The 14,867-nt window shown below is 40.0% G+C and overlaps 1 protein-coding gene across 2 annotated transcripts in view; it reads left to right on the top strand.

Annotated features, from left to right (window-relative positions):
* The first annotated feature begins 627 nt into the window (after positions 1 to 627).
* The window catches only part of tpst1 (tyrosylprotein sulfotransferase 1), a 39,646-nt gene continuing 25,406 nt past the window's right edge, over positions 628 to 14,867 (top strand). For both annotated transcript variants that reach the window (XM_063906817.1, XM_063906816.1), the window contains exons 1-2: positions 628 to 819; positions 13,088 to 14,121. In XM_063906817.1, the coding sequence (XP_063762887.1) occupies positions 13,265 to 14,121 (857 nt within the window). In that variant the 5' untranslated portion in view covers positions 628 to 819; positions 13,088 to 13,264. The remainder of the gene's footprint in view (positions 820 to 13,087; positions 14,122 to 14,867) is intronic.

The raw sequence follows: 14,867 nt of genomic DNA, 5'->3' as shown, positions 1-14,867 counted from the left end.
ACTCATGTAATGCATTGGTACCACGACTGCATGTGGAGATGTTTTAATATGCAATACAAAACATTTACGAGTCAGTTTTATGTAACATGAAGTATAACATATTTGTACTTTTTATATTTCTATGTTTAATGTGTATTTAAACCTTATTTTTGCATTTCTTCTGAACTGCTTGGATTTTTATATGGTCCCTCATTTGCTGCTCTCCATCTTCAAAAAAAAGCATCTTTTAGGGCTAACTTCAGAATGGCCAAAATTCAAATTATTTAGTTTTCATCCCGTGGTTAGAGAAATGTAGGCAATTGACATTTATATAGGGAGCAGACAAGGTCACATTTGCTCCAAACTAGTGTGTACTCAGGCTGCTATAAGCTGAAAAGAGACAGCATACTTTTGCTTTTGATAATACATCAGGTATTAAAGATATGTTAAATCGATTCAAGTGTTTACTTGTGTTTTACTACTCATTCCCTTCTGACTGAAGGACTGAAACTGAATTCTAACTCGCTGTGAATGTACTGTGCTTTTAAATCTACGGTAGCTCCGTCCCACAGCGTTTGACCAATCCGCAGCTCCGACACATAAACGGTCTCTACATTTTTGACTAATCACAGCTCGTCTCTCTACACCAGTGGAGCAGTGCTGCTGCAGCAGTCTGGTTGATATCAGTCGTAACACCGCCAGTCTACCCTACCGTGCAACTGACACGGTCTGCGTACACATAAAATGCCCGGAAAGTGACTCAAAAGGACTGGCACTGGATTCCGTGAAGATTGTCTGACCGAAGGACCCAAGTCTCCTGCGCCGTATCCGCAGCATTGGGTAGGTTTTTGGCACAGTGGGGCTGTTGCAATGTCCCTTCTTCCTTCCTATCCTTTCCTTTAGCCCAAGAGCAGCGACAATTAAACGCACATTTTTGGCAATGGGTTTTGTATAACCATAATACGTCGTTTTCTTAGCCGTAATATAGATACCTTTCTTCTTCAATGTTGGTTACATAAGTGCTAGTGTTTGGAATGTTGGTATCAAGATTGGAAAACGACCCTGGCTGATAATGTCACATACACATTAAGAGCGTGTCAGATAAACGCGTTTAGCCGGGATGTGTGTTGACAGAATAGCACCGTTACGTACCGCCCTCAGACAAAAAACAAATCTGTTTTCGTTGTCGACTAACGTAGTTTGATTACACACCTTGAAGATCACCGAAGACATTTAGCAAGAGGTAACTCTCAACTGGACCCACGGCTGGGCCATCAGACGCGCTTTACAATTCAACTTAAAACATGTCCTCTGTTCTGCTATTCCTACTACCCTTTCCATCCCACACAGTGCTGGGTGGGGGGAGAAGGCTTTGAACATAACTAAAATTGAGATTTGATGTAGACATTGTAGCCTCAGTTGTGTAGAGGTGGAATAAGTAGAAATACCAAAGTGTAGGAATACTTGTTACAAGTAAAACTCCTGTAATACAAATGTTGCTCAAGTAAAAGTACAAAAGTATTGGCATTTATATTATATATTCTTAAAGTACCAATAGTGAAAGTACTCATTATGCAATTTGGGCCATTTCAGATTCATATGTATTAGACGTTGTCTTTATAATCACTGATGTGTTAATGTGGTTATCAAAGCAGACAGATTTAATGACTTTCTATACTGTAGGGTAGCTTGTGAATTTACTCCAGTTGTAACTAAAGTCTGATTTAAGAGTTGATTATGTTTTACATCATTAAACAAAATCTGCAAAGTAACCAAAGGTAATAAATGAATAAATGTAATGGAGTAAAAGTACACTATATACGTCTGATTTGTAGTTGATTAAAAGTACAAAGTAGCAACAAATGGACATACTCAAGGAAAGTACAAGTGCTTCAACATTGTACCTAAGTACAGTACTTGAGTAAATGTACTTAGTTACTTTATACCACTGTTTGAAGGATATGTTGTAGTGTAGATTGTTTTGAGGTTACGTATCACATGAACAGATAATGGAATGTGTTCGCTTGGCCTGAGAGTTCAGCAAATGTTGGAAAAATTGACCCTCCCTCAGTTAATCACATTGGTCAAGCTCATGCATAGCAACCATGTAACAGTATGAGATCCTCAAATAATGGAAACTTAGTAATTTTGTTGCCTGGGTCCTTTCAGACGCCTAGCCATGGATGAACGTTTTTCCGTCATTTTAAGAATCCACTGTTGATGTTGTGTCCCAGAATGCTGAGTGGAACAGTTACAGACATTCAAGAAAATAAAGGACATTCTTACTTGTCTGGCAGGGAAATTGTTCAGTGGATTAACAAGGATGCAGTTTTATAAAGAAAACACTTAGTAGCAGTCTATAAAGAGTAAAAGAACAGTTTCCAGTGGCCGGCAAGGGGCATAGACTGCCAGTGTCTCGGTGTCGTGGAGCACATCTGCTGCGTGCAGGTGGTCTGGACTCAGATGAATTCAGAGCATTTCTCAGAGCTGGCTGCTCTCACTTGGTCGGCTTTCACAGCTGCAGAGCTGGATCAGTTGGGCTTCAGCTCACTTATACTCTCATTTCCTTGTCTCAGAAGAACACCCACTGCCGCATCACAATTATTACATTCAGTCGAGCAGCTGTCTGACCACTGAGCACAGCCAGGGTCTCAACTGCAGAGCAGAGCCTGTATTTATGAAGTTTTTCATAACAGCGCTTGCTTCTCAAGGACTTACTGACGTAGGTGCCAACATAGTGGTGCAGTGACGATGTGTTTTTGTAGGTTGACCCGGAAGTGAGCATCTCAAGGACTCCCTCGACAAAAAGTAATGGGATTTTGGAATATTGCAGAAAAAAAGCTCTGTGGTGCACACATTTATGGTACCTACTCGTTTGGTTTTGCAACTCTATTATTTTAACGCGTTAATACATTTACCAGGTGTAAAACACTAATGTTAAGATATAAAGGAAATACATCTACATCCAAACTGTCACAAATGCTAAGTTAAAGGCAGATTTGTGAAAATTGTGCAGCTTTTATTTAGACCCTTGTTAGCAACAGCCATTTTTAAGATTCATAGGAGCTTCTGACATACACGAGTGAGGTACAGTGAGGTAATTCATGTTATATTGGATGTTTTAGCAGAAAACACAAAGCTTGTCTAACCACATAGACGAGACGTTCAAAAACCATTGACTTAGAGACTAGGTAACCGGAAGTGTCTGAATGCTGATTAATTTTGTGGTTTTATGAGTCATTTGTGCACAGCTTTTTTTCACTGTGGAACACATATTGATGGACCACAGTTTGTTGACTCATCCTGAGTGAGGACAGACCCTCCTTTTTGTTTGTGTAGTTGTCCGCGCCTTCAAAGTTTACAGCTGACTATGTTTTTCTTTAAAGCCTTCATAGCATTTTTCTGTGAGTTAAAGCTACCAAAAACTAGGGAAGTATCATTATATGAAATTTATGGGAAACAATAATCTTGGGTGTTTTGGAGAGTTGTCCCACAACAGTTGAGCTTTTGCAAAGAGTTTGGCAACCACCCACACATTGCTCAGGTTTCCCCAGTGACCTGCTGTATCTCAGTGAGAAATGAATGGACCAATGTGTTGTATGACTGCATACAAAGTCCGATAATGAACCATACAGCAACACGCTATCTGTGAGTCTGTAACCAACAAAGTCTTTTAATCCCTTTTTAAAATTACATAAAAGGTTAGTAGTTATCAGCATTGTTGTCATTACATTTCCTGTTGATGCACTAATGAATATACACGTATTAAGGTAAATCACCACAACATTCAGCAGGCTAGTTTCCTGTAGAGGGAAAATATTGCATCAGATGGATCACATGCCCTCGTGGAATCTAACTCTCACATTTAGATATGTCGATCAAAAATATATTGAGTAGTTCAATGGCAGAAAATGTATCAATTAACGTAGGTCATTTTAAAAGCAGAAGTGCCAAACTCTGGTTCCAGCTTATTCAAAGTGATGCCAACAGATTTTCAGTTTTTTCACATCAGCTTCATGTTATTGTAAATGATCTACTGTTGGTTGAACGGATTTGTTATTTGTTAACCCTCAGAACTATTTGACAACATTTGAAGAGAATAAATGATTACATTGCAAATAGTATTCAATCTGTAAAGGTGATAATCCAACCACAGCTGCCTTCCACCAATCCTATTTATAGAAATCATTTACAAATTGTTACAAGAGTGCTCAGTGATTTGGGACTTGTGTTTGTAGATTATAATGTACATTATTATAGCCAGGACATTATCAGTCAATATTAGCTAGTTGCAGATATATTTGTATCACTGTGTATGTTGGCCAATAAGTTACAAGAAATGGCAACTAGGTTATGAGTGTTTTTTTCCACAAGTCGCGCCAGTATGCACAAGTAGGCGTTAATGGAAAGAAAAAATAATTATACTTGAAGTGTAAACGTAAATCTCATTTAGATCATCATCACTTTCGGACAAAATGGTCAATTGTTTTATACATATAAAAAAATCGATATCAGATTTCAGCCTGAAACATCCTATTTACATGGATATATGGGACTAACACAATTAAGCATTGTCATTTTTTTGTAAATTAAAATGTCATTATTGTGCCATTGATTTTTTCCAGTAATTTTAAGAAAATAGTAGAAGCTCTGTAATAATGAAATAAATAGAAACATTAAACATAATAATGAAGGTACCACATTCCACTGTAAGCTGGATTCTTTAAAAAATCAGGATGCTTACCACTTTCAAAACATAGTGTCAAGCTTGCTTTACTTATGTCATCTGTTAAGGTGAATAGTATCACATCTGCTTTAACGTTTTCTGGATATTGTTGTTGCCAATCTTTGCTGGCTATTTCTGCACAACAATAACACATTTGAAAGGATCACAAGCATAACTTTTCATTTTCATTCACTACGTATCTCAACCATTTAAGTTGATAATCACAGTAAAATGAGAGGACTCATTGTCTCCCTCGACAATTGGAAAATTCAGTATGATTTTAGAATAATCAGCAGTGAAGTATGAGGTACTAATTGTAAATACTGTAGTCTAAAAAACGGTCTCCAGGGCAACACTCCTACACTGACATCCCTGGCAGCCGAAATTGTGTCTCACTGCCTTACAAATTGTATTCATACTAGTTGACTAAAGACTGCCCACACAGTACACAGACACACTTCCCCCCCCCTTTACACTTACACACTGTCTATTCATTTGCAGACTTACTCCACCGTGTTTCTCAGCCAATCACTTTACTGATGAGGGGTTTGTCATCCGCTGTTTATAACTACTGCGTTGTGATGTGAGAGTACATCACAACATCACAAAGTAACAGCTGATGTACCTAAGTGTTGCATTGCTTTAAAAGGCAATAGTGAAACCAGGATGTTGTTATACATGCAGCCACAACTGCTGTGGTTTCAAGTGCAATCACTTCCTGTGTGAACAGCAGTTAGACCATCAGCCGATTTGAATTTGGAGTGGAGGTGCAAATTCACTATAGAGGAAGCTGGATAAGATATTGCACATCAGCAACCTTGCAAGAAATCTACTACTGGAACCTCAAATATTGAATATTGTAAATGTGTTTCAAAAACAGGACAAACCAACGTAACGTTTCTTATATTTTCATAAGACGTTGTTCCATCATGGGCCCAACAGCTTCAGCCCTTATCGTCGTAGATTCTCCAAGTATTTGAAACTATTGAAAGATAACCAGTATTCTTCTTAAATATCTTGCCTTATATGGTGTTTAGATGATGGCGGTGAAGAACACTGTTCAACAGCCCCCTCCCCCCTGGCCCCGAAAGTAGTTTGCTTTTTATATAAATAGAAAAAGACCCATGAGAATATTTTTTGCTCCCAGTTTATCAAATAAATGAACACCAATTTGATTACACCTGTTATCAATACTGGTGGTACGATGGAGAAAAGTCTGCTAATTTATGCAGGTTAAATTGATAAGTTAAAAGCAATGACAAGTGACAGTTTTAACAATTTGCAACATAGATTTCCCATCCCTCTGAACTGAGCTATGCGCAGCCCCGTAGAGTTACCTTTTAATTCATGTTTCTGAAAAGCCCAAACATGATATTGTGATATTTGTTCAGAAAGGTGTGGACATAGTTGAGCTGGTAGTGAATATGATCTTGGTCTGACTACTGATATGCTCCAGTGGGAGTGGGGCCAGTTTTTTTTTGGCCTTTTCAGCACACGTGCCACTGCATGTCAGTAGTGCAAGACGCTAGTTCTTGTCCTTGTTAGTAGAGTAATATGTGACAGTTCAATTGTCATTCTTGCAGGATTTGACACTTTGCAAAGGCAGAACTTGAAACTATGCGACTTTTTTTCAAGTACTGACATTTCAAACAAGCTCAGAAATCCAGTGCTGTTCCTTTCTTCTTCTTTTTTTTAAGGGACTGCCTCTAATGTAATGTCAGAGTTCAGTATAAATCATGTTCACCCACACTCTGGAGCCAATATGAAGTTTTGTTTGGATTATTTACTCCATGCAATATAAAAAGGGTTTTTCTTGTCATAGTACAGAGCAGGGATTTCCTTTATGGTTCCTCTGAACGAGGTAATCTCTTGTGCAAATCATAATAAAGCAACCACTCCCTGTCTTATTTGAGTCTTTATCCTTCCTTCCTCGTAAGCCTATTTTTTAATGGGTGTGTGTGATTTTTTATGTGGAAAAAGGGACGCAGGCATAACATTACATCCAAAACACCTCATTCATTTGGTTCTGTAAAAATAATACAACTAGGTAATTAAACCAACGTTAAAGGGGATGACTCCTGCCTGGCGGCAGAGTTTTTCCTGTCTAAATGATGTCTGATTGTCCACGCTTTAATTGCACACCCTCCATTCTGAACACGCTGACCAGGTCCCTGCAGGTCGTAAACACTGTGACAGGTGTGTAAGCAAAGGAAATCCCTCGGGAACCCAAGGTTGACTCAAGGTTTCTACAAATAATGGGGGAGTTAATGCGGGAGGAGGATGACCCTTTTCCCTCATCCCCTAGTTTATTTGCTTTCTAATCCCGGCAGATGATGCATACAAAGGAACTGTAGCCACGTATTAAGAAGCAGGCAATCATTCTGTGTGATTACACCGGCCGAACCAAGACTTTACTCCGACTGGAGTTAGCATGTCTTGCCTTGGGAGAGACATCTCTTCTTCCTGTCATACCGTCTGTCCGGAGGTTAATTAGGGTTTTACATTGCATATGATTTATGAGGGTAAAGGCCACAGTCCTTCTAAGTGTTCTTGTAGTTGTGTGGAAGTTCAGGAATGTACCTTAACACATATCTCATATACAAGAGGGCCATTTATCAGTAAGAGGAGGACAGGAGATGAACAAGCAGGGCCAATGTGAGGACTTTTGTTTTTCATTAACATTGTGATTTATGTTCATGTTTTGAGAACAATTATTTATATTTAAAAGTGTATTTTAAAGCCTCATTGCTATTTAAACTCTCTTTAACAGTGCCAATGCAGATGTTTTTGAATGGAAGCTACATTTACAGGTGCTTTTATTGGTGATAGTCAGTATGCAACTGTTCCTATATTATACAAACTGTTCCTTATGGGTTCATTTGTAGCTGCGTAGAAATAATGTCATTTTCAAAATGTTTAATGGTCAATATGAAAACGAGGCCACAATGTCATTTAGCACCCGGAACTATGGCTGCACCGTCTTTAATTCAATGAGAGAAAACGCAGAGGCCCATTCGGCGAAAGATCTCTTCAAGATCCTAATTTTTTCCAACGCTGTATCAAGTTTCTTAATACATCCATGAACTGGAGATGCTGCTGCTGATGTGTCTCATCTACAGGCAAAGAAACAATTGATGCTCCATTTTTAAACTGCTCATACCTGCTTAAAGTGAGCTGCAGGCTACCTTGAAGTAAAGTTGGCTGGTGATGATTCAACTATTTTATTGCAGATTAATCAATAAAACTTTACAAGACCTGCAACATCCCTTATCATATAAATGACTACACTAATCTGGAACATATCAAAGCTACACCTTAGCCGCATGTCCTCCAGCGTCGTTACAGATAGAAAACACACCATGCTGCTGATAGTGAAAGATATCATCTTTAAAACGGTTCATTGTTTAGATAGTATGTAATGTGAGGGTGAAAGGAGGGTACTGAAACCTTTAGACTATTCTGAATCCTTCCTCTTTTCTCTTAAGAGGAATACTCTGATCAGCGTTTTGAGACAGCGTAAGGACATCCTGGCTGATTTCCCCTGCCTAAACACAGCCGAGTGATCATTCATGGACTAATCATTAGAACATTTACTTAAAATGTATTCTTATCAAACCATGAATATCGGAGAAGAATCAATTGAGTAAAAGGAATCTCTGTAGATATCTGACTTAATGTTGTTATTCCCTTATCAATATCCCAGACCTCTCTCTCCAGGGCTTTACGAGGTGCAGAGTCGCCCTCGTTATTAAGTGTCGATGTGGTTGGTTCACCGTAGCTCCATGGAGAGCAGCATCAGCTTCCACTGCTACCCCTAACAGATCAATGTAAAAAGTATCCTGCGAATGAGGAGGATACAATATCAGTTACAGGAGAGAAAAGTCTCAATTAATTTAACACAAACACATTTTAGCCCCGGTGCAAGATGTAACACGACACTGCTCTCAATCTCAGCAGCAGTTTATCAGTCAGGCGTTCATAAAGCTGAACTCCATCCTTAACATTGACAGGTCAACAATGCACGGTAGTTGTAATCTTATAATATGTATATTGTTATATCACCCTATTGAAAATGATGACTTCATTATTCTCAGATAGCTTTTTCTCTGGATTGAGTCCCTTATGGTTCCCTCTTTTTGAAGTCAATACATTTCTTTACGTGTTTCCTGTGGTCAACAAGCCGAGAGAATTTCACTTTTTTCCCCCTCAGACATAAAATACGTCAGTAAATATCCGACTTGTGAGTGTCCAAAGCTTTTAAGTCTCTTGAAAAAAAGCAGTTCCTAACAAAGGACTACTGTTAATGAGACTACTAGACGTCATCACTCTGAACCTTAGCCTCCTCTCTTAGCGGTGGGGACGCCAGCTGCGTGGTAGTTCTTTAATAGCCTAGCGTTGGCTTTACTTTTTTACTACAGATTTACAGTTGTGCTTCAAAAATCACAAAAGTGATGTAAATAGTGGGTGATATGAAAAAATCCCATTTAGACTTTTGTCTAGTGAGTCCTTGCGATGCTAACTTCCGGGCTAGACAAGAATACGTCAACACTGCACCAATATTGCACTCTGGCCACCCAAATAAGTTGTATCTAACTGCAAAAGTTAGGCCTATATGTTTCTTTTCCCTTGAAGGGCAATTTCAGCAACCTTGGCGAAAGCGTCAGGCACTTTTTTTACTCCCACTAATAGACTAAAGGTGTTGGCAGCCTGTCACACTCCCCTCTACCTCCCAAAACAATGAATCATCCAGTAGAAGACACAGAGATGTGAGAGTGTGTGGGTGGGCTGAAAGAAAAGACAAAGCCCAACAACAGAAAAAAAAAGAAACAATAAATGTTGTAAGATACTGCACTGTACAAACCTTTGTTCTGGATTACACATTTTTTACATTCTTCAGTCACACATAAGTAGAAAATAACACTTAAGGCATTTATCTGAAGCTTAGACTTGCATGATTTCCCTCTCACAGGGGGGCTAATGCAATGAATTAGCTGTGGTGATTTGTTGTGAAATGCTCCTAGCTTGTTTAACTAGGAGTTAAAGGTTCAGGATGTTTGCTTTAAAGCAACAACAGCCACTTGGCACATTAGGTACGAGGAAACCAACTGAGAAGAAGTTGGCAACATGCTGTCAGAGGAACAGATGGTAGAGGCGTGCATTGGCCTGCTCTGTCCCAACCTGGTTAAACAAATTCAAATACTGTGTAGCATCCCCTAAATATGCTGTATTGTTCTGGTTTTATACATGAAACTAGATAGCATGTTTACTTTTAAGGGAATATGTTCTACAGATAACAGCTAGACCAATATTCTTGGGTTTTGACCTGCCATTATTTTATTGCCAAAATAATATTTTTCTGAACAGATTTCATCAAACAAGTAGTTTCCCCAAGCATGTATTGTTGTTAGGGTGAGAAAAACTTGAATACCCTTAAGATTATGGAGTTCTTACATTGGCTCACCATAACCGTGCACCAGTGTATCATCCAACATCCACCCAATCTACTGTTATCCGCACATCAGCAAATAAGCTGGTATGTGCCGATGGCAGTAGCCCTATCTGTATCTGTTTTCTTTGGGTATATGACTTGGTACTTAGCTGGAACCTACAGAGGCTTTTGGAACAGATCAATTCATAAAAACACATTATCTTGTGAAAGAATGTTCTATTAAAGGTAGTTTTCTAAATGTGTTTATGTGTGCTCATTTAAAGGTAATGTGATAAAGGGCAATCACAGTTTTTTTTAATAATGAAGACTTATTGTTTCCCTAGCATAAAAGGGGAATAAAAAATAATATGTAAATAAGAAAACAGAGAAGTACTGACATCTCTATCTGCATTTAAGTGTTATTCCAAACCTAGGTGTTAGCTGAGAAATTTGTGCATCTCCAATGGTGATGGATGTAATAGTATGTATTAAGATAGTCATCGTTTGAAATTTCTGTGGTTCGTCACCATCTGACCTGAAGACTTCAGATATTTTGAGAATAATACAGCAATGTCTTCGTCATTTCTATTTGTCATACGCCTCTCTGCAAGTTGTGTTGAACCATTAATTGGGTCAGGGTTAGGCACAGATAAAAATAGTCTATTTCGTAAGCAGTCACCATTCCCTAACAAACATGAATTATGAAAAACATTTCTACTGGTATGTTTGTATGTAAGACCTCCAGAGGATGAAATGCCATTTAGCAGTAATGTATAGTGTGCAGTCTCCCTGATTAATTCAACATGAGTTGGAACAAAGACGATGACAGTGTCTTGCGTCATTCCGTTTCGCCTCAAATACCCTGACGGGGGAGAGGGGTGCACTGGGTTCATTGCTCTGCTGTGATGAACATCAACCTGTCACAAAGTGATGCCAGAATCCCCGCTGTGTCAGAACAATGCCTACAGAGCCTGTTAACCATCATGCTCCTAATGACGTTTAACACGTGTAAACAAACAGCAGAAAAGACACTGGAATGTGAGGTGCAAACACTTAATTCCTAGACTTATGAGTAAAGTTATACTTCATTAATCTTAGCGTGGTAAGTTCTGTTTAGCGACAGTCTTTGGGGACCCTTACCATAACCCCTGACTTACAACAACTGAAGATCAGACTGAAAGTTTCCAAGCAAGATGATTATATAGATTATGCTAAATATAAGGGGTTTTATTGAAGTTATCCATAGTGCATGATCTAAAACACATGACACAAGAACTGAGAAAAACCTACTACTTGTTCTGGAAGTGAAATTGCATAAGCAAATGAATGTTGCCTTTGGATACAGGACCCTCGGAATCTTCCAAAAATCTGTCCCATCAACTCCTTTTAAGATGAGCAATCTCACCTCTTAGGGCACAATACTTGTAATGTAATATTAAATACTATAAGCATGTCATAAAAACTGTATTTCTTTCCCATGCAACCCACTGGGGGGCTCAGCATAAAGTGAGGCCTCAAGGAAGAAGGCCTGTAAGCTACCTCAAAAACGTAAAAGTAACCTACATTTACACTTGCTGACACGGAGGAAATGCTGAGCACAGAGATTTGAGTGTAATGTCCATACAAGGGTTTATAAACAGCAGTAGTTGACATGACACATTTTGGTAAAAAATAAGTATAGCACCATAGACTGTAGATCAGGTTTTCCTCCTTCAATGGCGCAAATGTTTTCTGCTGCCACAAGAAAGCAATGCTTTATCCATGTGCCTGACCACACCTATTGCTAAAAAAAATAACACACCCATGTGCACACGGATAAGCCAAAGTATATTTGCTACTTGCACTACGTGGGCCCTGGACCTGAAAATGACAACTCTTGAATCTCCAAAACTAGTAATTACTGTTGGGCTGCGCTATGTTCTGACTCGGGATGGGTTGAAAGATGTTATTTCCCACAAAAACATTGTTTGTTTGCCAATTTCACAGAAAGTGTTGCTATTTTTGTAATCTACTCAGCAACTGTAAGATTCCAATCAATGGAACATTCATTAATTGCAGTTATTTCACTGTTTATTTGCTTTTATAATATGGTTGTGAAACATTTTGTAAAGTGAATGTGGTCTGTAAGGGGAGCACTTCCTTTGCAGTGACCTGCCGTGACTTCCCTTTGCCCTAAATCCTCCCCCCTCTACCTACCAGATCGTTTGTTGAGGAGGGTGACTGTGGCTTCAGGGCCAGCACAGAGAAAACCATTTAACATATAAGCTGTCGTAAGCCTGCAGGTTTTATGACCCAACATCAGGAGGAAAGCTCTCAGCCAGTCCGCTGCGGCGTGTACAGTTTATATGCGGGAAGTTTTAGTGTGTGTATGTTTTCTGTAAGTACACAGTACCCTATATACAGATTGAGTTTGTGTGCATGCTTATGTCAAAATTAGAGGCTCAACGTAAAGAATGACGCACTACCTGAGAATCAAAGCCAAAGAGAAATGTCCAGCAAGATAAAACAATGATCTATTCTTGTAAATCCATACATTTGTTGAGCTAGATTGTTGATGTTCCTTCAGCAAAGATTCTTTGTCATTGAATTCTTTCTAGCAACTCTCTCCAAAAAGCCTGGGAGACGGACTTTATTAGTTTATTCGGATCGCAACTCCATTGTCATAATGGTGTTGGAAGCAGCTCTGTGTCTTGTGTCACTTTGTGATAGAATTTCACAGTAATGTTGGCCTGAGATCAAAAGACTTGTCGGATAAAGAGAATGTGGGGATCACTCTGCTTCATAAATTCCTCTGTAGAATTCTTCTGAGATGCTTTTGATGTGCAGAATGACGGTCATAGGGCCAGACATCTGTCACAAGTTATTTTTAAATCTGGGACATGAAAAACTACAGTTTTTCGAGTAATCATGGTTTTTAATCAGAACTGTCTTTTGTGTTTTGTACCACAATCCAGGCCTCATGGAGCTGGGGACTCCACGCCTACTGTGCACCAGGGAGCTCGATCCATGCCCGGTTCCCAGCAAACAACCATAAAGGGTGGGAACCTTGATTGCCCTTCAGTTCCTTTTCCCGTCCCTCCCCCTAAATTGCCCCTTTGGTGATATTGCCTCACCTACCTGTGGCCTGCAACATGATTGGCAAGCTGAAACAGAACTTGCTGGTGGCCTGTCTGGTCATCAGCTCGGTCACGGTCTTCTACCTTGGCCGCCATGCCATGGAGTGCCACCATCGCATAGAGGAGCGCAGCCAGCCGGGCGGGATCCTGCCACTGTCGGCGCTTGGAGGCAGCATGCGGACCACCTTACGGACAGGCCAGAATCTCAGCACGCCTTTTGTTTACAATAAAGACATGCCACTCATATTCATCGGTGGAGTGCCCCGCAGCGGGACAACGCTAATGCGAGCCATGCTGGATGCCCACCCTGAGGTGCGCTGTGGCGAAGAAACTCGAGTCATACCTCGTATCTTGGCCATGAAGCAGATGTGGAGCCGCTCTGGACGGGAGAAGATGCGCCTTGACGAGGCCGGAGTGACAGATGAGGTGCTGGACGCCGCCATGCAGGCATTCCTGTTGGAAATCATCGTAAAACACGGAGAGCCCGCCAACTTCCTCTGCAACAAGGACCCTTTTGCTTTGAAGTCGCTTTCCTACCTGGCCAAAATCTTTCCTCATGCCAAGTTCCTACTCATGATTCGTGATGGTCGGGCTTCAGTCCACTCTATGATCTCACGGAAGGTGACCATTGCCGGCTTTGACCTGGGTAGCTACAGGGACTGCCTGACCAAGTGGAACCGGGCCATAGAGACCATGTACACTCAGTGCCTGGAGGCATCGGACAAATGCCTACCTGTGCACTACGAACAGTTGGTCCTTCATCCAGAGAAATGGATGAAAACACTGCTTAAATTCCTTGACGTTCCATGGAATGAGGCTGTCCTCCGCCACGAGGAGCTCATTGGGAAGGCGGGAGGAGTGTCACTCTCAAAGTAAGTAATGTTGACAAGTTTCTTTTCCACCCTAAAGTTAGACACAAGCCCTGACAACTTCTTGTGTACTTTAAAAAGATACCAGTTCTAGCAAGGATGCCAAAAGATCTTGTGTTTTGGTGATAGTTTGAGTCTTATAGGGAAATAAGAATGTGGCAGAAACATAATAAATCATCAGGTTAATTAGATAGAATCTGTAGACTGACTTGGTCTTGCTTGGTTGAACTTTTGTGTTTTATTGTACACAGTGATTGTAGTAATTGTAGCCAGGGTAAAACATCAGTCCCCCTATTGTCACTGTGCCTTTGAACTCTCCTTTTTGTTGCTCTGGGAGGAACTTCTCCATGTGTTTCTCTTTAATTTTAGTATAATTGCAACATAGGGCCTTGCAACACCTTTTAAGAATAGATGTTCTCTTTAAGTAGTCCCCTCAAACAGAAACTGAACCTCAATGGTCCAAAGTCTTCTTGTTATTTCTTTTTCTATTAGGGTTGAGTGCACTAGCTTGTAAAATGCGGGTCAATGGCCTTATGTCTTCTCCACTGTAATGTTTAAACTAAGCTTGGAGGCATTTTAAGTACTTTCAAACATTCTAGCTACCAGTGAGGTACCACTGAATCACCAGCCATCACTGTGTCATGCTGTGATTCATTTGCTGTTCTTTTTTTTGGCAGCTGATGATAAGCATCAGAGGCTTTACTAGATGTTTCCTCTGCAGCTGCAGATTTATTAAATATTTCAGTGAT

This window comes from Eleginops maclovinus, chromosome 18 (assembly GCF_036324505.1).
Source record: "Eleginops maclovinus isolate JMC-PN-2008 ecotype Puerto Natales chromosome 18, JC_Emac_rtc_rv5, whole genome shotgun sequence".
In the NCBI taxonomy this organism is placed as follows: Eukaryota; Metazoa; Chordata; class Actinopteri; order Perciformes; family Eleginopidae; genus Eleginops; species Eleginops maclovinus.
This window is presented reverse-complemented; position numbering and strand designations above follow the sequence as displayed.